This window comes from Crinia signifera, chromosome 7, assembly GCF_055691185.1.
Source record: "Crinia signifera chromosome 7, ASM5569118v1, whole genome shotgun sequence".
NCBI classification, from domain to species: Eukaryota; Metazoa; Chordata; class Amphibia; order Anura; family Myobatrachidae; genus Crinia; species Crinia signifera.
In genome coordinates this window covers 27,514,364-27,539,869 of record NC_139223.1, presented here as the reverse complement: position 1 = coordinate 27,539,869, position 25,506 = coordinate 27,514,364, and the positions used below count along the sequence as shown (strand labels likewise).

The 25,506-nt window shown below is 47.1% G+C and overlaps 1 protein-coding gene across 1 annotated transcript; it reads right to left on the bottom strand.

The window, feature by feature from the left end:
• Nucleotides 1-9,528: 9,528 nt before the first annotated feature.
• On the bottom strand, nt 9,529-24,965 carry ATP6V0C (ATPase H+ transporting V0 subunit c). The gene is made up of 3 exons (XM_083152665.1): nt 24,657-24,965; nt 12,069-12,252; nt 9,529-10,433 (listed from the first exon to the last, which is right to left on the bottom strand). Exons 1-3 carry the CDS (start codon nt 24,736-24,738, stop codon nt 10,229-10,231), a joined length of 471 nt encoding a protein of 156 aa, XP_083008791.1. The 5' UTR covers nt 24,739-24,965; the 3' UTR covers nt 9,529-10,228.
• Nucleotides 24,966-25,506: the final 541 nt, after the last annotated feature.

Here is a 25,506-nt window from a genome sequence, read left to right as displayed (position 1 = left end):
TGTATACTTAGGTTTACTCAGCAACCCGTACCTCCCAACATGACCCTCTCTAGGAGGGACACAATGCTCTGCGCCTGGACTTTCTTCTTAATGCATGATTACCTTCATCTGTGTAGAACAGGTTAATTGATAAGAAAGGTGCTTTAACACAGGTGATTGCAATCATAGATTAAGAGGAAAGGAGCAGAGCAATGTGTCCCTCCTGGAGGGGGTCATGTTGGGAGGTATGGCAACCTGTACTCAATGACCATTCGGGATCTCAAGTACTTTGTACCTATGCTATAGCTCTTGGTGATTCTCAGTGAGAACCCTGAGTAGTACAGGCCTAGATTCCCATTGGCATGATCATAGACCAGGTGGTGGCTGTCGGTGGACTTTTGCCTTCCATATTACTGCAGCAGGAAAGACAGGAGCATTTATTCTTTTAAATTGGAATATATCACAACCATGGGCAAGCCAGTCCTGCTGTAGACATGAACTACCAGGTAGCTAGAGGATTATAGGTGGAAACATTAATTGTCCTATAGCCCTTCATGACACTGCATAATAATTTTAGTAACCAAGTATGTCCTAGATCGCTATATAGGATAGGGAGACCAGCCCTGTTATTGCACTGAGTACGTACAGTCCGGGCTTTTGGCCACATGGAGAGTGTATGATCCATCACCAAACCAGGTCCAGGTCAGGGGAACAATTCTGGTTTTATACATTCAGAAGTAAGTACTCTCTACCAAATTGTGTGACAACATCCGTTAAAGGCAAGGTGGCTGAGGGAAAAGCTGGATCGAGGTGACAGTAAGTGACGTACCTTTGTCATATCTTGCAGACAAACAACATTAGACTGAGAGACTCCAGTAGACTGATTAGATGTACCTACCATTCAGGATAGTGGCATGTACAAAGCAGCAGCGTCAGACACAAGGGTGGCACCTAGAATTTCTATAGACCTGTGACACCATGACAAAGCTTAGCCATTACCAACACTTTAAGGCTTGTATATTTAGGATAACTGTCTAGCCAGGAGAAGCGGTTCATAGTGTTACAACCACCATTACCTTCATTTTATTTTTAAGGGCGCACATAAGAGGATACCACACAAACAGCCAACTTACACATTACTGCATTTTATCAGTGGATGGAGAGCACAAGCAGTGTTTCAGGTGTCCTCATGCATCTGTCCAATACAGGAGACTACTGCCCGAGTGAGCTGGCAGATACTGGGCAACTGATAGAACCTGAAGACTTCACCAATATATGTCATCTTTTTTTTTGAATAAAGTTGGTTTTTATTAAGAAAAAATAAACGTGGTACATCGTGGTCATTTACATTGCACAATTATTGAAGATGTAATTCTTCACATTTGACGAACATGTAGGTGCAATCACAGCCATCAAACATCCTCGCATTATTGTGTGATCTATGCAAGAGTATCTGCACGTGTACATACATGAAAACCTCTATTATGATTTTCGCCCCCCCCCTATAAACTAAACTTAAACCAAGAAGAGAAAAAAAAAAAAAATATATATAATAAAAAAATATTTTAAAACATACCCAAGCATTAACATCAACCCATTTAACATAACGTATGGTAACTAGCTGGATGCCTTCTTACGCCAATACCTCTCGCGCTGTTCAACATATTATCTTACACATTGCTGCCTTACTGCACGTCCGCCCGGCCCTTAAATGCTAGGCCCTCTACTCCGTTAGCTGATGGCCTCCTATGTATGGTACGGGGAGTCCATCCATTTCGACCATATTTTGTCAAATTTAGCACTGGCTTGCCTACTCATATAAACATATCGCTCATGGGCAATGGTGGAGTTTACAAGAGCACGGAAGGCAGAGAATTCAGGGCCGCTGGTGGCCATCCATGAGCGGGCAATAATGACCTTGGCCAAAGCACATACATTTATAACATACAGTAGTTCCGCTCGAAGCAGAGCCCCTTCCTCAGTAGCTCCCAACACACACAACTTTGGTGTTAATAATACGGAGGCAATGCCCGTTGAGACTAAAGCTTGATGCACCCTAAGCCAAAATTCCCCAACCAGCGGGCATTCCCATAAAAGATGCCAGAAAGTACCCACCCCGGACAAGCACCTGGGACATGTAGAGGAAGAGCGAGCCCCAAATCTAGCCAGTCGCACCGGCGTCAGATATGTTCGGTGTAAAATAAATAATTGTATTTGCTGAAATCTAATACTAGTAGTAGCAAGTTTAGGTAATTCCCTAGCGGCTATCCAGTCATAGTCGTCCATGGGGCCCAGGTCACGCACCCATTGATCCTTGAGTTCAGTAAGGGGATCTAAATGATGATTAAACAGCAGTAGGGAATAGGTTAGAGAGACTGTTTTTCGGTCGCTGAGAGTAATCATAAAGGACCTAATGGGGGAAGTAGATAGGGCGGGAGGGGAGTCTTTAAATTGTACCTGCAAGGCGTGCCTTAATTGTAAGTACCGAAAGAAATAGTGTTGTGGCAGGTTGAACTCCTCTTTTAGTTGTTGAAAAGATTTTAGCTCCCCATTCAAATACAGTTGACCCAGCGCTATAACTCCCTTGGAGGCCCATAATCGCTTCCCTGTAATGGTTCGCAATTCAGACAAAAGAGTAGAGTGCCAGAGGGATGTCTCCGGATCAATATCTGAAAAGCCAACAAGGGTCTGGGCTACCTGCCATATTTTAACCGCCTGAGTCAATATAGGGGGACTATGAGGAGGTAATTTGGCCCCCAATAGCAATTGTATCGGAGTACATCCAGGGACACAGTGTCTGACAAATGCAGCATGTAGCGCGTCCACATTGGTATCCTGGACCCATCGCCTAAGATGTGCGAGCTGTGCAGCGCAGTAATAAAACCGAAAGTGTGGTAAAGCCAAGCCACCAGCAACTCTAGGCCTAGTAAGTGTGTCTAATTTAATCCTGGGACGTTTATTGGCCCATATTAGTGAACTCAACATACTGTTCAGCTTTCTAAAAAAGGCAACCGGTATATACACGGGGGACTGCTGAAGGACATAAAGGAGCTTTGGCAGGACCACCATCTTTATCAAATTGACCCTCCCTGTAACTGTAAGGGGTAGCCTAGTCCAGGGGCCAGATTTATCCTTGATAAACATTAAAATTGGAGCAAGGTTGAGAGGTATAAAATTTGAGGAATTGCTAGTAATAATAATACCTAAATATTTAAATTGGGGGACCCAGCATAGAGGGAGAGGGATTACTGGGCATGACGGGGAAGCATCCCTCAGTGGCATAATAGCCGACTTGCCCCAATTAATAGAAAGGCCTGAATAGGTACCAAATTCAGTAAAAGTAGACAGGACTATGGGCATCGCAGCTCTATAGTCTTTTAAAAAAAGAAGGACATCATCAGCATATAGTGCTATAGTATCTGTCCTTGTGTCTAGTGTCAATCCCCCAATTCCTGGGTGGTTGCGTATCAAGCATGCCAATGGTTCAATAGCAAGGGCAAATAGTGTAGGGGATAGGGGACAGCCCTGTCTCGTGCCTCTAGCCAAGGGAAAGGAAGGGGAAACAAACCCATTTACTGCAATTCTAGCTCTGGGTTGGTAATACAACAATTGTACCCACTTAACAAAAGATGGGCCGAAACCCATACTCCTCAAGACCTCCCACAAAAAGGGCCACTCCACCGAATCGAACGCCTTAGCGGCATCTAATGAAACTAGGACTGAATCGCCCCCCTCTGAGTGAGAAGCTTGGAGATGAGTATACACCCGCCTAAGATTGATAGCTGTCGACATACCTGGCATAAAGCCCGTTTGGTCAGGGTGTATAATGGAAGTAATAACAGAGCTTAGTCGGTTTGCCAGGACCTTAGCCAGTATTTTAGCGTCAGTAGGGATCAGGGAGATTGGCCTATAGGAGTCTGGAAGTCTAGGATCCTTACCAGGTTTGGGCAGCACGACAATGATGGCCTCAGACATCGAAGAGGGAAAGAAACCCTCCTCAAACAATTGATGGAAAAGAGTAAGTAATCTAGGTGCAAGAACCTTGCTGTGTTTTTTGTATAGCTCAATTGGGATGCCATCATTGCCGGGCGCCTTGCCTCCCGGAGAGGCGTTGAGGGCCCCCTCCACCTCCTCCAATGTAATTGGTGCATCTAAAAAATCTCGGGCCTCCGAGGTCAGCTGCGGCAAGCGGGCAGATTGCACAAAGGTCTGCAGGGCCGCCTGTGTACAGGTTAGCCTGGATTCATACAGGGTCATGTAGAATGACATAAAAACGGTCGCTATGTCCGGGGTAGTAACCACTATGTTACCTCCAGTATCTAATAGTTCCATAACTGTCGTCCCGGGTCTATCTGCATGGACTAAATGTGCAAGGAAGCTACCTGGTCGGTCAGAGTGTAAAAAATATTTATGGGAATTAAATAACTGTCTGCGCATGTTGCGATCAGATTGATGCTGTAGCCAGTGAGACTGGGCAGCAAGCCAGCGTGCCCTAGAGTCCTCCGAGCCATCCAGCAAGTACCGGGATTCCAAGGAGCGGCACTCAGCCTCCAATTCTTCCTCCTCATTTCTACTAAAAGCCTTCAAGGCCGCCACGCGTTTTATCAAAGTGCCCCGCATAAAAGCCTTGAAAGCATCCCACACCACAGCCACTGAGGCAGAGCCCACATTTTCCCTAAAGTAACCCTCCCACGAGGCTTCTAGTTCCAAGCCCGCCCCCATTTGCAATAGCCACGCCGGGTGCAGCTTCCAAAAAACCTGACCCCGCTGGCACTCCATATCAACTCGCAGAGACAACGGGGAGTGATCTGACACCCCTCTGGATTCATAGTGGACATCCTGTATCTTTGGGAACAGGGAGGGGGAAACCAGTGCTAGATCTATCCTAGAGAAGGAGTTATGGGATTTGGAAAAACATGAGAATTGCCTGTCTTGAGGATGTGCTAATCGCCAGGCATCCACAAGACCTAAATTATTAACAAAGGAAGCAAATACCGTAGGGCCAGACACTGTGTCAGGTCCCTGGTTCTCCCTCCACCTATCAAGGGAATAGTCCATCACATTATTAAAGTCCCCGAGGCAAATAACAGGGGTGTCAGGGGATAGGGCTATGAAGGCCGCAGCCTTCTTCAGAGTTTCGTAGGAGAAGGGAGGGGGGACATACATGGCTAGTATAAGGAATGGCCTAGAGTGCAGTTTACAAGCAATAAAGACATATCGGCCGTATGGGTCAGAGGTCACAGATTCCAACACAAAGGGCACAGACTTCTTGATTAAGACGGATACTCCCCGGGAGTGAGTGGTATGGGAGGCATGATATGCCCATCCTATCCATGGCTTACGAAGCGAGAGAAGCCTGTTACCCTCCAGATGCGTCTCCACAAGGCAGACCACATCTGACTTATATTGCCGCAGTAGTTTAAACACCAGAGAGCGCTTAATCCTGTCATTCAATCCGCGGACATTCCACGTTAAACATGTGAGGTGAGACATTTTGCAGTTCAAATGACAGTAACTCGGAGCAACAGCATAGCCAGCATATTAACCAGGCATATAACGCCCAGCAGGCAGCGCACATACAATACTCTAATTCGTCAGCAGCAGAGACTATAGTACGTATATCAGCACATCCAGAAAACAAAAACAAAAACATAATAAAGCAAACAAACAAACATCCCCGCCCATCCACCCCGCATACCATCCCAACCACGGTACACTTTGTCCCCAAACAAGAACTAAACTAGAAGGGCAGGGTTATTCTAACCCTCCCACTTCCCTATAGAGAACCTAACAACACTAACAAATAGCAAGTCGGTCCCAAAAGTTGGAAGCAATCTATGTACCAGCCACCAAAGCAAGGGGGCTCCCCAGTCCCAATTAGCTAGGAGTTACGTACCTCCCTTCCCACAACCCCTCCCCCCCCCCGACAATCCAAGCGTGACATATGTAATCAATTTGCGTAGACAGTTATTCAAATCATCATATATGTAGCGATCAAAAAACATAGGTCATAGATATTGAAAAGGAAAGGCAAAAACACTGATTATGAAAAAAACACCCCACAGAAATATAACCACTCTCTATCTCTCCCCCCCCCCCCCAGAAAAAAATAGGATTTATGCTCCGGAGATCCAGTAGCATTGTCCCGTATCAGAGCCCACATGTTGCAGCCGTGACTTCCAGGCACAGCGTCCACGGATATATGCCGCAAACACTTCGTCAAGATTTAAACCCGGGACAGTCACTCCGGAGCCATCTGCCTGACCGCAGGGGCATAGCGGTCTAGCCATGCAGCAGCCTCCCTGGGATTGGAGAAGAACTTTGTCTCCCCGTTCGCCACCACTCTAAGCCTGGAGGGAAACAGCATAGCATAATTTAACTCCAGTTCACGGAGTCTCCGCTTAATTGGCGCAAACTGCGCCCTATCCTTCTGCACCTCCGCTGCAAAGTCCGGGAAGGCAGATATCCGCACACCATTCCTCATCAGCGGACCTTTAGTGCGACCCAGCTGCAAAATAGCGTCCCTGTCTTTGTAGTGTAACAGCTTAGCAATGAACGTGCGGGGTTGTGCACCAGGGGGCAAGGGGCGAGACGGGACCCTGTGGGCCCGCTCCACAGCAAAGTGAGGGGAAAAAGAGTCTCTGCCGTAAGTCTCCGTCAGCCAGGCCTCCAAGAAGGCCTCTGGAGCAGCACCCTCCTCCCTCTCCGGCAGCCCAACAAAACGGATATTATTCCTGCGTAGACGCCCCTCCATATCCAGAAGTTTATTCTGTATGGTCGCTACTTGGCCATTCAGTGTAGACACGTTGTCCTTGAGCGGGCCAAAAGAGTCCTCAATGGTGGAGACACGGGTCTCAACTTCACCCACACGCTCTCGGATTCGCTGCACATCGTGGCGCAGTAATGATAAATCACTCTGCACCTGGCCTATCTGGTCAGTAAGCCGTTTTTCAGTGCCAGCAATGGCCTCCAAAACTTGTTGTAGTGAGATAGGAGGGGGTGAGGGAGTCTCAGAGGCATTATCTGAGGAGGAGGTACCCTGCTGGGGCTGCACAGGTTCCGGCGAGGCCGAAGAAGTCTGAGTTGCGGAGCCACGGGCGTATTTTTCCAGTTTAGCAGCAGCAGCCTGCTGTGCCTTCCTCATTTTGCTTTAACTGTTATTTACTGCTTTGCTTAATTATTTATTTATTTTTATTGTAGAGGACAGGGAGCCACAATGACAGGCAGGGGATGCCAGGGTACTCTGCAATAAGTAGTCCTTGCAGGGAGCACCACCGCAGTCACTGACCAGCAGCAAGGAGGGGGAGACCCAATATCCCAGGCAGCTTAGCAAAAGCTTAGGGCTGATAGTGAGGGGGGGGGAGAGAGGACCCCCGTCACCCCCGACCTCCAGGCAGTCTAGCAGGGTCTATTTAAATTTGGCTGCCGGGCTCTGGCGTAGCCAGGGGAGCAGAGCCAGCACAGGGCCGCAGGCGTGACCCCAAGCTCAGCCGACTCACCCACCTCGCCAGGCTCCGAACCCCCCAGGGAGAGGCAGCAGGGGAGTGTACTTCAGCTCCGCCGCGCGTCGCCGGGAGTCCCCCGGTGTTTCAGCCGCGTGACAAGGCGCCGGCCACTGGAAATGCCGCAGGAGCGGGTTCAGGGGTCAGGCTCCACACAGCGCCCCCCGGAAGCAGGCCGCAGTCCACCGCGCGGCCGCCCAGCGACACCCGCCCGCCGGGAGAGTGGTAGGGGACGGTCGCCAGCAGCCCAGGACTCGATGTCACGGCAGGTGAGGGGTAGCGGCAGCCTAGGAAGGGGCTCAGGAGTGTAATTTCAGGATGTAGGACCGGGGAGCACAGAGACCTGCTGCCTACGTCCTCGCCGCCGTGGCCACGCCCCCAATATATGTCATCTTTACATATGTATTAGGAGGCACAAGCATCTTGCACTGACTTAAAAAAAAAAAAAAGTCCAGCTATGTGCCACTGCACCTTTATCCAAAAATGAAAGTTAACTTAAGTCTGTATTATGCAGATAGCCTTTGTACCACACAATATAGGGATACCAGAAATTATTTAAATCAGCATAAGCTGCTTGTGCATCATATCCACATTCTGCAATAAAGGTCCATTTTAATGGGAATTTGCACACAAATTCAGCCCTACCATGGCACATGTAACATGTGAGGAAGCTAGATGAAGTTAAAGCATCTATATGTTACTGTAAATAGGAACAAAAGCAGACAAGTGCAATACGGGTTCCTTATATAATCTTAACTTTAACCCTTTGAGTGCCAAGTGAATGTGTCCTGAAGGGTGTAAAAATTGCTCGATTAATTTTTGGTACTCTTTACCTAGCACGGCGCCCACGATTTTGATCGTGGGCATCACAGGTAAAAAAATTGCGGGCATTGAATGCACTAAAAAAAAAAAAATCAGGTGTGACGCGACCGACGCCCGCGATTTCCCATAGGGATCAATGTTAAATGTCTCAATTGACCTGATTTTCCTGTTCAATGCCTCAATTGACCCGATTTTTCCATAGGAAACAATGTTAAATGGCCCACAGAGGCCAAATAGGCACCCTGAAGTGTGAAATGGCCCCCACAATTGTTAACGCCACCCCACGATCAATGTCAACCCGAAGCGTGGCCAGCACGCGTCCTATGACCTTTTCATACCCCCACTATGCACGTCGGCGTGGAGTTGAGACTAGAATAGTGCGGCAAGCGCAGCGAGGGGACGCGGATACCTTCACAGTTAAACTCATCCCTTCGCGGGCTTCACAGGTATCCGCGTCCGCTCGCCACACTATTCTATTCTCAACTCCACGCCGACGTGGCTAGTGGGGGTATGAAAAGGTCATAGGACGCGTACCGTTCGCCACGCTTCGGGTTGACGTTGATCGTGGGGTGGCATTGTGGGGGCCATTTCACACTTCAGGGTGCCTATTTGGCCTCTGTGGGCCATTTAACATTGTTTCCTATGGAAAAATCGGGTCAATTGAGGCATTGAACAGGAAAATCGGGTCAATTGAGACATTTAACATTGTTCCCTATGGGAAATCGCGGGCATCGCGTCGCACCCAATTTTTTAGTGCATTCAATGCCCGCCGTGCTAGGTAAAGAGTACCGAATTTTTATCCATTATGACCGGCAATGTTGGCCTTCTATAGGAATTCCCCCTCCTTCACATTTTTTATTTGAATTTACATAACAAATGTGAGCGACACTGGTATTTTTAGCAGATATTTGTCACATCACAGATAATGTTATTCAAAGGGTTAAAGGAGTAAATCCTATTAGCCAAGAGTCATTGGTGCAGATTTTGTTCACATCGTGTTTAAAAAAAAAAAAAAAAAAGGGTTCTCGCTACAGCAGATACGGCTGCACTTGTGCTGTAACTGAATGACCATTTATTAATCTTTACATGAATACCCCAAACTTCCATTGCTTTACATGCTCCTTGCAGGAGATCACTTTCTTTCACCACCCTGCAGGACTTCAATCACCCGAGTCCAGCGACACATTCACTCATGGAAGAGTGGACAATAAAAAGGGACAGCCTGTGTATGGAGAGGTTTTATTTGGAAATGTGCAACTGAGACCCAGCATCGGGCGCATCTGTATCACAAGTCAAGATTTTGCTTTTTTAAAATATTCTGGTCACCAGTTAACACGGACGGGAATCATAATTTTTTTTTTTCCTTGTATTAAAACAAAAAAACTAGAACAAAAATATATAGATATATTGAGACCTCACTCCAATGTCAGAACATTACAGCAATCAAACCAAATTACAACCAGGGAATGCTTAGCACTTACAAGGAGAACCCACACAGATACAGCAAGAGATTAAATATATATGCAGCGAAGGAGGAGGGCAGGGATAAGTTACAGGAGGAAAGAAACAGCTGGCTCCTTTATAAAGTATGAACAATGAAGATTTTTTTATATTTATAAATAAGACATTGAATGGAGGAAAAAAAAAACACTGCACGCAGAAGGAGTCTGGCGAGGATTGTGAAAGTGATGCCAGCTTCCTGCCTGGACCACTGGCATCAGGACCCCTTATTGCCTGAAGTCCATCTGATGATTATAGCTAGAGGGATACACACAACAGTCACTAACTTACAATTGTGCAGTTACAGGGAGAGAAGGGGGAAGAGAATCTACTGAATCAGGGGTGGGCCGAGGATGACTGTACACGAGATAAAACCATTTGTAAAGTGGCGACTTCTGGAACGCTGGGGAAGAAGGGAGACATCTTTATTTTGTGGACAGGATGAGGGCCACGATCAGACCGTACAGACCCAAGACTTCAGCAAAAATGAGGATGAGGATCATGCCTACGAATAGTCGGGGCTGCTGCGCTGTCCCCCGCACTCCTGCATCTCCCACAATACCGATGGCAAAACCGGCAGCGAGACCGCTCAAGCCCACACTGAGGCCGGCACCTAGTTGTAAGAAGCTCCTGCAAACAAAAACAAAAAGTGATTAGTCCATATTCAGATTTTATGGTAACAAAACAGAAAACCGAACTATAACATAAATGTGCTGAGTTCAGTTGAAAAATTTTGGCTAGAGAGAATGCTTTTTGGAATTTGGATAAGGGAACTCAACCTGTATATTCCATAAATTCGGTCCATACTTATTAGTTTATGGCAGGCATGTCCAAACTATGGCCCTCCAGCTGTTGTGAAACACCACATCCCAGCATGCCTTGCTATAGTTTTAGCACTCCCTAGAGCAGGGCTGGGCAACACCGGCCCTCCAGATGTTAATGAACTACACATCCCAGGATGCTTTGCATTAGTTTTGCTATGTGGCCATGCTGAAACCGATGCAAGGTATGCTGGGATGTGTAGTGCAACATCTGGAGGGCCGGTGTTGCCCAGCCCTGCCCTAGAGGCAAAACTGTTGCAAGGCATGATGGGACTTGTAGTTTCACAACAGCTGGAGGGCCATAGTCTGGACATGCCTGGTTTATGGTAACTTAACCTTGGTTCCCAGAGTTTTCTACATCAATGAGATGCAGGACAGCGGATGCTTCCATGTATTAAATGAGGAAACGAATGGGGCAGACACATGGGGCAGTTTTAGGGCATTATCCAAGCGATTTAACTAAAATCGCTTAGAAAAATGCCCCTACATCTCGCCATGTGTAGGTGCCATAGCACCAGCAACACATGGAGCTATCAAGCATGCAGGATAAATCTAGATGGATGGCCAGTCAGGGCCAGTGTGCTCCCCCTGACCAATCACTCAGCACACTGTAGGCAAATCTCCCGGTGTAGGCCCCATAACAGAGACCTACTCATCAACACATGGGCCAAAGTGCATCGATGCACAGAACAGGTTACATCATGGGTCCTCAAACTGCGGCCCTCCAGATGTTGTGAAACTACAAATCCCAGCATGCCTTGCCAGTTTTGCTATAAGGGAGTGTTAAAACTGTGGCAAGGCATGCTGGGATTTGTAGTTTCACAACATCTGGAGGGCCGCAGTTTGAGGACCCATGGGTTACATTGTGGGACTCCAGCCTATAAACACTTATTATGGCAGACCATTGCCTGCAGTACTTGCCAGTGAGTTTATTCACTGTGTTAAGTATCTGGAGCTATACAGTTACCACCTGTGGCTAGACCCAGAAACGCTGCAATAAGTGGCTAGTTACCGGCAATAATGGAGTAACCTAATACCCTTAACCAGCAAACTGATGTCTTGCGGCAAGCCCTGGCCAACTGAACGCCTCTAACAGGCATGTCCAAACCATGGCCCTCTGGCTGTTGTGAAATTACAAGTCCCATCATGCCTTGCCACAGTTTTGCTATTAAGGAATGCTAAAACCATGGCAAGGCATGCTGGGATGTGTAGTTTCACAACAGCTGGAGGGCCACAGTTTGGACATGCCTGGCCTATACTACCTCTTCTGCAGAACACAGACCTGGTATGGTCATTCTCACCCCTAAGGCACTGGTCCTGAAGAAAGTGCCAACATGCTTACACTGTACAATAAGCCATCAGGGTAATTGGCCTACCGCAGATTTACAGGATTTATCAGGTCATGTATATATAAGGCAGCAACAACGGGTCCACAAGTACTTACTTGTATAGTGTGATGTCAATTGTAAGAGAGTTTGCAATAAGCACTGCCACTACCAGTCCATAGATGGCTATGATACCCGCCATAACCACAGGAATGATGGACTTCATGATCAGCTCAGGCCTCATGACAGACATGGCTGCAATTCCTGTGCCACTCTTCGCCGTGCCATAGGCAGCTCCCAATGCTGTGGAGAGAGGGGGAGAGAGTTACAGCATGAATGAATATGCAGCTCATCCACACTACAGGGCTGGGCAGAGCAGGAGAAAAGCACATTCCTAATTGGCTGTAAGTGCTGACCATACACAACCTGCAGGAGCACTCTACAAGCAGCTGTCCGGCTGCTATGGCCTTGCCAGCATGCCCTAAAAGAAAAAAACTGACAGGGCATGCTGGGAGGTGTAGTTCCACAGCACCTGATTATGTGCATCCTGGGCATTCCTGGTTTAGGGAAAGAATCAGCAATTTGATTTAATGAAGGTATTATGTTATGATACAATATACAGAAGTCACCACTAGGGGGAAGCCACAGGAAAGCAGACTGGCAGTTAATACTGCAGGGCAGGAAGCGGAGTAGGCACAGAGCAATGAGTATGTAGTTCCAGAGAACGATAAAGCTTTTCTGGTAGGGTCACACTATAGGGTAGTTACTACTAGTGTGCTACAGAGGGTGTATATATACACACGTAATAGGCTTCTTTAATAGTGGTTTCGGGCTGAGTCTGAATCCCTCTCTGCCATCTCATCCTGGATGTCTTCTCGCCACCTCAAACTCAATATTTCCAAAACTGAATTACTTCTATTCCCGCCAACTAAGAACAGTTACCATCCTGATATCTCCATCACTGTTGACAACTCAATCTACCCAGCAAGCTCGTTGCTTAGGGGTCATCCTTGACTCTGAACTGTCCTTTCTACCCCACATTCAATCTGTCTCCAAATCATGTTACATGCATCTGAAAAACATATCCAAAATACGACCCTATCTCACACATGACACTACTAAATCTTATCCATGCACTCATAATATCCCGAATTGGTTATTGCAATAGTCTCCTAACTGCTCTTCCCAAGAACAGACTCTCACCACTGCAATCCATTGTAATGCTGCTGCTAGGCTGATCTTCCTAGCAAGACGCTCATTGTCTGCTGATCCGATCTGCTGCACTATATAAGAAGCTGTAAATAGTAATATTCTGGGATTTAATTACAAGCAGCCGAATGTGTGGCAGACAGGCGGTCAGTATGTTTGTGGCCAGAAGCCTGGGGCGTCGTGACAACCATTATTAGGACAGGAGATTGAGGTATACTCTCCCCAATACTTGTATCTTCTATTATTCTACTATTTTCCTTCATGGGTCACATGAGGTAAACACAACAATGACAAGTGCAGGAATAGGTCAGTTTACCTTTTAAAGCTGCACACCCAATTGCTGCAATCAAAACATCCTAGGGTTTGTGACATTTAAATTGACTCTTGATCATTCATTGCTCATCAAGCGTTTATAGAGTGAATATCCCTTAAATGTAAGCTTAAAGCGCCTGCACCTAGAGATAGCCATGAAGTATTCTCCAGTACCAAGCCCTAGCAGCATACAGTCAATACACCCAGCAGGCACTGCATAAACTCTAAGAAAAACCAGACACTTATCGGGAAGCAGTGTTTGAGATAAGCTGTAGACCAGACAATCATACTGCAGCTGGAAAGAGGAATTCCATTCCACATAGTAGTTTGGTCATACTTCAGTCATGTGACCAGCACAAGGTTCTCTGTTCCTTGTCTCACATGACTACAGAGGGTGGGGCGGAAGGTTTGTACAGTGACCGGGCAAAGCAAGTTACAGTATAGTTTAGTGTCAGCTTTCAGGCGGAACAATGCATCAGCCTGCAGCAGATCACTGGAGCAGCAGAATAGCCCCGTCCTATACTGCACAAGGGGCAGGTCCCCATTGCAGCACATAATGTGTATGCATACACTGGTTGCAGAAAGCAGGACGTCATTTCCAGCTCCCATACAGTGCAGATGATGGGCTCTGAGGTACCATGGACAGCTCCTCCAAGCCCCACAGCCGCTGCCCCAGTCATTCCATCTCTAATGAATGTGACTGCTTTGGGTTTCATATATCTGATACTTCCTCTGAATTTCACAACAATATCTATAGTAACATAACAGACCTTTGGGATATTCATGAGGGAAAGCCATAGGCAATACAAGTGTTGTACAGAAGTGTTCCCTCATCAGCCCCTACGGCTTCCATTACCACCTTAATGCTGATGATACCCTAATCTATATCTCCTCCCCCGACCTATCCCCATCACTCCTGTCAAAGGTCTCCAAATGCCTCACGGCCATCTCAGCCTGGATGACCCAACGCTTCCTGAAACTAAACATGGCTAAAACTGAACTTCATCCCCCAAACATCCCCTCTTCTCCCACTATCTCCATCAGCATTGGTGAAACAGATCACCTCGACCGACCAAATGCGTTGCCTCTGTCATTGACTCCTCCCTCTTTCACCCCCCACATTTGTGCTCCGTCTTGCTGCTTTCACCTCTGCAACACCTTGCACATCAGACCATTCCTCTCCACTGACGTGACCAAAATTCTCATTCACTCTCTTGTCATCTCCCACCTTGATTGCTGCAACATCCTATGGGCTACCTCTCACCCTTCTCCAATCCATTGTTAACACCGCTCTACCTCCGCCTCCCCCTCTGTCTTTCTCTTCACTGGCTCCCCATTGCTTTCAGAGTTCTCTTTAAACTCCGCACCACCACCTACAAGGCGCTCTCCTCCTCAGTCTTCACTGATTTCTATCCACACTCCCTCCCGTCCTCTTCGCTCCACCACCAACTGACCTCTCACCTAATCACCTCCTCCCACTCCCATGTCCAATACTTCTCGCACTGCCCCCATGCACTGGAACAACCTCCCGCCACCCATCAGGCTTTCTGATACCCTTACCTCCTTCAAGCGCTCCCTCAAAACGCACTTCTTCCGACTAGCCTATCCCTCCTCCTAACCTCTTTTGCTCCTCATATCCTTCCATCTGTTCCTATTTATCCTATTGTTTTTCATTCGTCCACCCACCTCCTTTTAATGTTAACTCTTATGAGTAGGGGCCCCCTTCCTCACCCTACCTCTTGACCTCAGCAGTGCTCCTGCCCTTCCCTTACTCTTCAGTCTCCTCGACACCTACTTAGGTACCACCACCCTCCAATACTGGGATGCAATGATTAAGAGCATTTGAGCAGAAGTGTGGTGCTACTTGTTATCCTCCATTTGTAACTGGTTGGGATCATTAAATTGACAGGCCTTAGGGAGACACCCTCAAAAGGTCGGTAGGGTCATTAGGTTCACATGGGAAACAGACAGTCAAAAGGCCGACACTGTTCTCACAAATGTCGTCATGAACACTGCATCGGTGAGCCATGACCCCTCGCCATGTTCCAGGCACAGAGAAACCCTATTGTATGGTAAGACATGAAATACTGCCCTTCGGCACAAAAATGTAAACCCATGTTGACCTTCCCCATTACATTTTATTTGCAGGTGATTGTTATAATGAATAAAATGTCATTGGGAGACTCATTAATCATAAAACCCTCCATAGATAATAGCAATAATAGGGTAACCTCTTAGTGTTATCCAGGTACAAAGGGATTGCAAAAGTTATGTTCCTGAAATCAGGTCCTTTATAGGAATTCCAATGCTTATGAACCATGTACCTATGATGAATAAGATTTACATGTAAAGTTCAGTTTGTCATTTTCATTGACAGCATCTTATATAGCGCAGCAGATTCCGTTACACTTTACAATTGGAGACAGTGGTAGAACAAACTGGGTAAAAACCAGACAAACTTTGGAGGTAGGAGGTTCCTGCTGCAAGCTTACAACCTATATTGTCACATAGAAGGAATATGTAAAATGTGTATTAAGTGCATCTTTGTGATCACTTGTAAGTACTTATTGGATACATTTGTACCTAGATCTGTCTGGCAGAATTTTGACAGCCAGCATCCTGAGATCTGTATTACATCCTACAAAGTAACCATAGTAACAATCTATAGGTGCTTCATATGCACCTAAAAACAGGAGGCCAAACTGGCTGACGTGGTTACTGGAGATTCTGGCTACAAGCAACTGGAGACCGGACAGGACCTACTCTGCTGACCCAGAAATGCTACTGATCCAACCATAGCATTATCCTTCTGACCTGTACAGCCATCATAAGTCACCAGGAGGCAAAAGGGGATCATTGTAGTAGCCACATCTAAACAAGCAGGCTGAGGACGAGCAGTGGGATAGAGGCACGAAAGCCCGGAGACAATACACCGCTCCGCTATGCAAATAGCCTCATTTAATAGTCTCTGGAGGAAATCCAGTCTAATTATAGCTGGTGCTTCTGCACTGACGGCTACGTCTCTGCATAGCGATGCACTGCAGACCACATCTGTAGCAGAGACGTGGAGAAGTAGACAAACCAGCAACTGGCCTGCAAGCGACCCAATGAGGCTCCTGTAGGAACTATGGGATTACTGGGTACCTCTAGGCACAGATCGTAACAAGCCAATATCAGCATGGTCATGTGACTGCAGGTACATATGGATGTTGGAGGGTTATCTGCGCACTACATGACTGCTGGTCAGTTACACATGCAAGGGACCAAACTGATCACTGCTTCCTTAGCTCAAGCAACCATAAAGGGCATCAATGAATTCCACTGCACCATAATGGATGAGTCAAACTAGAATTCCTGCTTCAAGGCCAACATATCTGCAGTTTAGTGGTTGGGTTTGGAAATAGACCATTCCTGTTCATGTAACTTGGGAGCCATCATCCCTGTATGAGATCAGCCAGAGGGGTACCTCACCTAGTGTGAAATACCCCGATTTACATTACTTTCTATGCAACTTTCTATGCAGCTTGTGTACAGAGCTGCAGATGCTGCACTTCCTATGCTGCAGGAGCTACAAGGTGACTCATGTGTTAGCAAGGCAGTCCTGCAAGGTAATACGCTACAAAAAAATGGCCACTTCGCCTGGAGTCCGATATGGGACTGCAGCATGATAGTTACAAAGCATGTCAGCCGAGCTGAAGCCACAACTTAATGTGTTATAAGGACCAATCACAACCAACTGAAGTCAAGGGGTACTACTACAGGCAGTCAGCAGCACCCCATTACACTTTATTCTCTGCTTGTACATGACCAGCACCTGCTTCAAGTACAAGTGTGGCAGTTGCAGTATGCCGTCCCCGCTGTCAGACCTACAGGTCTCTAGACAGCTTCTCTCTGCACCGATTCTCGTCCACAGACCACCGGTAACAACCGCCACGCTGGTGCACTACAGGTACCATAATGCCATGAATTTTTCTAAGAGAGAATATGACAGGTATATATGTAGTATGTGAGGCAGAAATCTACCGACCACACTCTACACATACTATCCTTCCCGGGGAGCCACCCCACCAGCTCCAGCTGTAAGAGAAACAAAATTAAAACCCCTGCTCTGCCTAACTAAGACCAAAAAAAAAAAAAAAACAGGGATGGGAGGAGCCTGATATACCCAAGGTGGGCGGTCCCTGAAAAAGACCCTGTCTAAACTAGGAGGAGGGAAGATATCCCAGTGTTATAGCTGACATGGGGATCGTAGGAGAAAACGTGACAAGTTATGGAAGTCATGGATGATCCTAGGTTATTAATAAAGTGAATAGCAGGATACAGCTGCTGTAGCCTTCCAATGCTGTGGAGTAGTATCCAGGATATGCCCACTGCAGCAAGCATGTCGAGGGACTTCACCTTTCCCCACCAATTACAGTAAAGGTGTGCATACTGTACAATTTTTTTGACCAATTTCATTGAAAGTCATTGATGACCAATTTCCCTTGAACCCAGTGTCCTGGACGAAAGAAAGATCCAGCTACACGTAATAGGCGCTTTTTAAAAGATATCCAAATTGAGCTGCGTGCACAGTTGCCGAACAATCTTGATGAACTGGCGCATCATTCGTCGCATTCACACTGAAAGGTAGTGCTAGAGAAAACCCAGACTATACACCAGAAGCGGTGGCCCTTCCTATATACTATCTGTGCTTATCACATTTGTGAACATCAGTTCTGATAGAGATACCTTAATGTGCTTACTATAGTCACATGTGAGAATGTGCTACATATTGTAAAGTTTATTTTCATGGTACACCATGAGCACATCCTTCACTTAAAAGTGGATACCCAAAAATAAAGTTTGGGACATTCACCATCTCTGTACCACAAGGAATGTAGTTTAAAATTGGGGTTTTGGTTTGATTCTCCTGCAGATTCCAGTAGAATGGCAGCCGACATGTGCAAGGCTAGGACTAGCATTAAAAAAGTATATGTACATCTAATTCCAAAACATCTTTTAAATTTAGAAGCTGCTTCTGAAGACAATTTTAACACTTGTCTATGCCAAGCATGAATAAATGCTAATACAGCAAATACAAAGCAACAGATTCAGAGGAACTAGAAATATTGCAGTTGCTGTAGCAACCAGATGCTTGCCGACTGGTAGAGATTATAGTTTGAGAGTCAATTGGCTCCAGCAAATGTGTTACTGGCAGCTGTGATCCTCTACCCAAGTCACCACATCTGCATGAAGCAGGATTACAAGTCCCTGCACAGAAAGCAGAGACTGGAAGCGCAGTGACGAATACACGCATGGGGGACCACACTGAATACTACATGCCAAAAGGCTAGACACTGTGGCCCACTTACACACTACTTTACAGGTTAGGTTGCCCCTATTTCTCTATGTGCTATCAGGCCACCATGATGGCAGCAAACGCCTAACAGAAAGATTTAATGCTACTCATAAGGAGGAAAGCACATTCGTGTAACAGTCTATGGGAAAGCGAGAGGACAAAGCTGTCATTTTCTAGATTCTGTTATAAGTCAGAAGTTCTCAGTACAGCTGGATACACACTAGTTTTAGTGATACATAGGCAGCAGATGGGTGGGTTGTACACCTGCATGACCTCAGACAGACTGAGGAGATTGTATCTCCAGTACAGCCTATGCAGAGCCATCTGAGAGATATCAGTATCTGCATGTGAAGGGGAGACCTGCTCACCACATGTATACAGACTGCAGGGACCAGACATCGAAGTGCAAATTTATGCGATATCTGGCCTAGCATTGTGCAGCTGACAGCCAAGTGTCCGCCTACCTTACCTGATCAGCTGCTCTGTTGGGGAGAGCATATCTTTATCATGTAGAACCACCAGTCTTATGGGGCCTACACATAGCAATTTCTGCCTTTTTTCTAAGCCATCTGCTTAGAAGCCAAGCACAAATCGCTGTGTGTAGGCCCCACTCATCATTGTCCCTGGGCTAGATATTTCAGGTGTGCGCTAAACATCTAGTCATCGCCTGCGTTCTCTCTAATGAGAACATGGACTAGAACAAACACTAATAAAGGTCATGTTCTGTTTATAAGGCAAAGACAAGGGTTCTATTACATCACACTCTATGGCCCGTAAGGGTTCTGCCAGTGCCTAACAAAGTACATAAACCGATGAGCAAACCAGTACTTTACAGCACAAGACAATGTAGGACAAGTACAGGGTACAACCAATCTACACATTTCCCCATATACTATTCCTCTGCTGCATTCAGGAATCACTAGTCATAAGGAAATACATTAGGGCAGCACGGATGGTGTAATGGTTAGCATTACCACCTCACAGCGCTGAGGTCATGGGTTCCATTCCCACCATGGCTTTAACTGTGTGGAGTTTGTATATTCTCTCAGTGCTTGTGTTGATTTCATCCCACAACCCAAAACAATTTAACCTTAGAATGTCTGTGTGCCTGTACATGTGGGGAATATAGATTGTAAGCTCCACTGGAGCAGGGACTGATGGGAGTGTTCTCTGTACAGCGCTGCGGAATATGTGTGATCTATAAACATTACAGAAACCATATACTGTACATGGGACTACGAGTGAACGTGAATGGCGGCTATACAGGGAGTTACCCACAGGTCACATGGCCATTGCACATGACTACATGTAGTAAAGCTATGCAGTGTAGTCACTCATTACACAATGGTATTTGCTTTCAGTTTCCAGGGAGGAAGTAAAATAGTGTGAAATTCCAGGTTTGCACTGATAGGAACTGGAGGTCTGATACTACAAGCGAGCCAGTCCCATGACTGACCACAGAATAGGCGCTGCCCGCTATCACAGGTGGCGAACTGGTTTTGCCAAATCATAAATGCTGTAAAGAATTTGATGCATAAATAAAGCAAAGCAAAGTGACCAGCATTTAATACCGAGATAGTTGCCATGGTATTTATGCAAGGGGGAATCATCACCTGTTCGATGCACTCGATTACAGCAGCAATTGAATAGGTGGCTGTTTTATTATTATTTATTAATTAGCAGTTTCTTCTATAGCACACAGATTCCGCAGCGCTTTACAGAGATTTGACCATTCACATCAGTCCCTGCCCCAGTGGAGCTTACAATCTATATTCCCTACCACATGTACATGCACACAGACATTCCAGGGTTAATTTTTTGGGAGCCATATACCCACCAGTATATTTTGGATTGTGGGAGGAAACCGGAGTACCCGGAGGAAACCCATGCAGCTATGGGGAAAATATACAAACTCTGCACAGTTAGCCATGGTGGGTATCGAACCCATGACCTCAGTGCTGTGTGGCAGTAATGCTAACCACTACACCGTCCGTTAACTCTAATTTGTATATTAGTAAGTGCAGTAAGTGTGCAGGACATTTAGTGTTATTGAGTCACTACAAACCTTTGACCTTCCTCTTTAAATTCTGCTATTCATGTGCCTTTGTTCACTGGGCATCTTGCAAGATCCTGTTCAGCCCAGAGCCAGTGGCTGCCAGTCATGGAAAGTGCTGCCCCACAGATGCAGTGAATCTATAACTGCACCCACAGATTTTAAGTCAATAGTTGCAGGTGTTTGCACATTGGCATGCCTTCTCCATTCAGAGGCAATCGTAAGGATAGCAGTGCTGATAATGACAGGTGTATAGTATCCTGCAGCATTTGCCAGTAGCTACTGCAGTCTCACATGGCAGTAAAGTGGACCGATCCAATCCATAGCTTATTTTACATCAACTGCAATGCAGTTTTATGCCAAATCTATCTTAAAAGCAGTGATTAAGAAGTATTGGTCAGTCTTCATTTCCTATGGAACGGGTATACAGTATAAGTTAGACAGTGGCCCCAATACAGCATGTTTGGGAATGTTTCTATGCAAAGTATAGTGGGGCATATGAAATGGGGTCAGAATTAGCCAGAGGTGTAGGTGGCCAGCCTATAGAGACTTAATTCAGTACTTAGAAGCCCTTGTAAACAATTCCAAAATGTCCACTTTATTTTTTAACATACTGGGAGGCACTTTTGCTGCAGCTTATACCTGGCAAGGAATTCAGACTAAATGTGCCGGCAGTGTGTTTTGCGCTTGCAACGTGAACTCCTGAACACCCCACATGTTGAAGTATAAAAGGTATGTGAAGCAGGTGGGCATGGAGTACATTGCACGGTGTGTGGGCACCTTTAGGCCAGTACACATCAGAATGATGCATTGTTGTCCACCGTATTATGCACACAGTTCTTCAGATCATCAAATCTATGAATGTATCTTACAATAACGATAAGGTGCAACTACTTAAGGTCAACCCTGGTTTGAAGCAGAGGCGCACTAGTAATAACTTGACAATTCCGAAAAGGTATTTACTATTTGCACAACTTGTGTTCAGTGTCAACAGTTACTTGCATGTACTAGAACACTCCCGCCATTACTTCAGGCACATTTGGTTACCAGTGTAGTCATTGGCCTATGAGTCTTCCAGATGTATAGCAATACTGGTCCCACTGTTGACACATGCACCAGTAAGTGGTGTGCTTCATCACCTTGGGATCTCTGTCCTTGCTCCCAGACTAGCCCACACTAACCACTGACACTATCCAGCAGAGCCAAGTGCTCTGACATGATCTGTACACGCTGCCCTACTGACCCAGCTATACAGCCTGTAGTAAGAATCAGCTTTGCATCCAATCCCAGCTGTTCACTGAAGCAGCAAATTAGTTCTGTAACATCCATGATTAGGTTATTGTCAGAACATTGTTCTAGCACACAATGTATACTGTGCTAGCACACAGCAGATCTTCCAGGTTACCACAGCCTGATGCTAGTGGACTGGGTCTTTAAGACATGCAGAGGTCAGTTTACAAATAACCTTATCCAACATCCATACAGCCAATGCTACCGATTTTCTGCAGCAAATCAAAGGCTTGCTGAAGCTGGTTAGACATCTCTCATTGGGTACCCTGGGAGATGGCAATGAACAGTGTAAAGGCCAATACACCAAAGCAGATATTGGTGGTGGGGACCCAGCATCTGTAAATGCACACACTGGCCAATGCCGGCGGGGAAGGGAGCAATGGCAGGGGTGACAACAGTCGTGCTGCACCATCACTAACCAGTACGACAAGGTAGTTCATGAGGCATGGGAGATAAGGCGATATAGTAAAATATCACTCAGAAGCTTCCATCTGATCGATATCTTTTAAGATAACGCCTGGTGTGTATGAGGGCTTTACTGGGCACTAGGTGTAAAGAGCAGCTCAGAGCCCCAGGTTCCCAGTTACCTAGCTGCACTTCCATCATATATTAGTCATCAGGTGGGCCAAAACTAAGTTACCAGTTCCCATTCCCAAAATATTATATTACTTTTAGCGATCATGCTTGTCGGCAACTAACAGCTTCTTTGCAGTGACCGGAACGCACAACCAGGCCGGACTGCTATTCCAGTGTGGCCAATCTATTAGGACAGCTGTAGAGAGCCAAGGGAAGCCTAATCTAATTAACAGAACCTCAGAGTCTATGCCTCACACTGGCTGGGTTTTTACACTATACATCTCAGCTTCAGCGACAACGCGAGTGGAGATGCTAAAAGCAATGCTCACTAATAGGATACAGCTCACCCACACCAATTTGCATCCTGCTGGGGGAAGGAGAGAAGTGTTAACACCATCTGCCAGTGGAGAACACAGGATTCTGCACACCTTCCCCGATGAGCAGCAACCCTGAGAAGGATGCAGATTAAAGCTCACCAAGGCCCATCACAAAATGGTCCTCCGCAGAGGATGCATGATGCAAGACCGCCAGCAACCAGGAAACCCCCTGAAGGTCACATGCTGACCCAGATCCAGTAGGACTGTCACAACACAAATGTGCATTATATGATGGACAGGGTTATTATGCTGCCTCAATGGAGCTAGGAAGAGGCCAGTATGTGCTGTCAGAGGCAGCAGTAGTAAGCAGTCCCCCCTTAGTACACATGACCTTGGTTCGTCAGCAATCTACCGATACGGTGGTAAGATAGAGCTTAGACAATAGGAGGAGTCCAAAGGTAACACCGCAGACAGCAGCAATACTGGGATTGTGATGTGAATCCTGCCATGTCAGACTTCCTGCTCACACCGATGGGATGTCACAAGGTATCCATCCTCATACAGTACACTCTGATACAAGCCCATAGCAGCCCAGGGGGGACTCACCCAGCATCACCACCCTCCTTACAAGTGATGTCATAGCTGTGAGGCCTACTGCAATAATCTATCCCACTGCAGCTGCCTTCGTTACATGGCACTGACTTATAGACAATATGAAAGGCATCAGAAATACTTAAGCTGTGTCATCTTTGCCTGATTCCAAGATCTGCATTCAATAGACTGACACTCCTCATGAGGACCTACAGTAGGCCAAACACTGCTCATAGCTGCCTACACAAGTCCTGCAGCAAAGAGAAGCCAACAGGGTGACAGCACCAGAACGCCTCATCAGTAAGCAGGAGTATAGCAGCAATAACATGGGATATAGAACACGAATTATTGCCAGGAAGCTAAGGACTGAAAGGGAGGATACCACACATGCCAATTACACAGTACAGCAGGTGGCTGCACAGACTCCAGCAGCTAGTCAGTGAGGGTGGCTGATCTTATAGCACCAACCTCCTCTATAATAGGGATAGATCCATCCAATAAGCTTACACACTGAACATGGTGTGGCCGGTAATACACAGAGATCTATAGATCTGACAGGTATCTATGACATCACTATACGCCAGGCCGAGCCCCTTCCCGCAGCCCCGGCCACACGCTCATTCAACCTCCCCCAGTCCCGGTTCCCAGCAGCCGGCGACCCCTCCCCAGTGCACCCCCCAGTCATGTGACCGTTGCTCGCCAGCAGCAGAAACCACGGGTGACGTCACAGACCGGACTCCCCCGTCGTGACTAAACACCCCCCACCCTTCTACCCGGTCACCGAGAGCCCATAAACACCTATAGCCCGGGAGGGGCCGGAGCGTGACCACCAGGCGCTCCAGTGACCCGATAGGGGGAGGGGTTTAGAGGAGCCGGTCACATGACCAGGGAGATCTGTGTACAGATAAGGATGAGCTCTGTAATATTAAATGACCCTCCATTTATAAGGAGACCCTGCTACCCCCCTCCGCAGTAGGACACCAGACAGGGACCCCTCCTCCCGGGGCTGACAGACACTTACCGCTGAACACCATGGCTGACGAGGCGCCCATCACCGCGAAGAAGGCGGAGTACTCGGGAGAGGTGGCGGTACCGGTGCTCATGGCTGCGGCTGTCGGACGCGTCCGCTGGCTGAGGCGGAAAGATGCTAGTTCCGGGCGGCGGGGAGAAGGAGGAGGCGGCGGCTGCGGGAGTGAAGGAGGAGGAGGGGGAAGCGGGCTGCTGCTGCTACTACTGTCACGCCGGCTGCGCCTCTCACACTGGAAAAGCTCCGGAGCCTCTCAGCGCTCTAAATACCTCACCGCAGCGCAAAATGGCCGCCGCTCTCCGGTCACATGACGCGGTACTGCTCACGCCACGCCCCCATGCTGGGCCGTACCATCGCGTCACGGTGACGGCGGGTGGAGAGCTGCGCCGGTACCCGCCGTTACGCCCGTACTCTGCTAGCCGCCCTTGACACACTCTGCGCCGATGTTACGGTGTACCGGGTACATTCTCCCGCGACGTCTCCTTCAGTATCCTCCCTGCACCGGCGCCCCCTCCCCCATGCCGGTTGGTAGCGCCCGCCTGACTGGGTGTGTAGCGCGAGGGGCATTAGGGACTGGAGCAGCAGCAGCAACAGGGATGATATATAATGGCAGCAGGCGGGGTGCTGGTGGTGGCTGTCATTGACAGGCACATAGTATGGGGTCGTTCTACAAGTATATATATGTGTGTGTGTATATATATATATATATATATATATAGCATTATACCAATGCCCACCTAGATATCGAAAGCATTTAAATCGTGCCAGTGATGCCACCATTGTTGCATGCCTTGTGATGGTCCTGCTGCCCACATGTGCAGTGGGCCACGGGAACCCACCAATG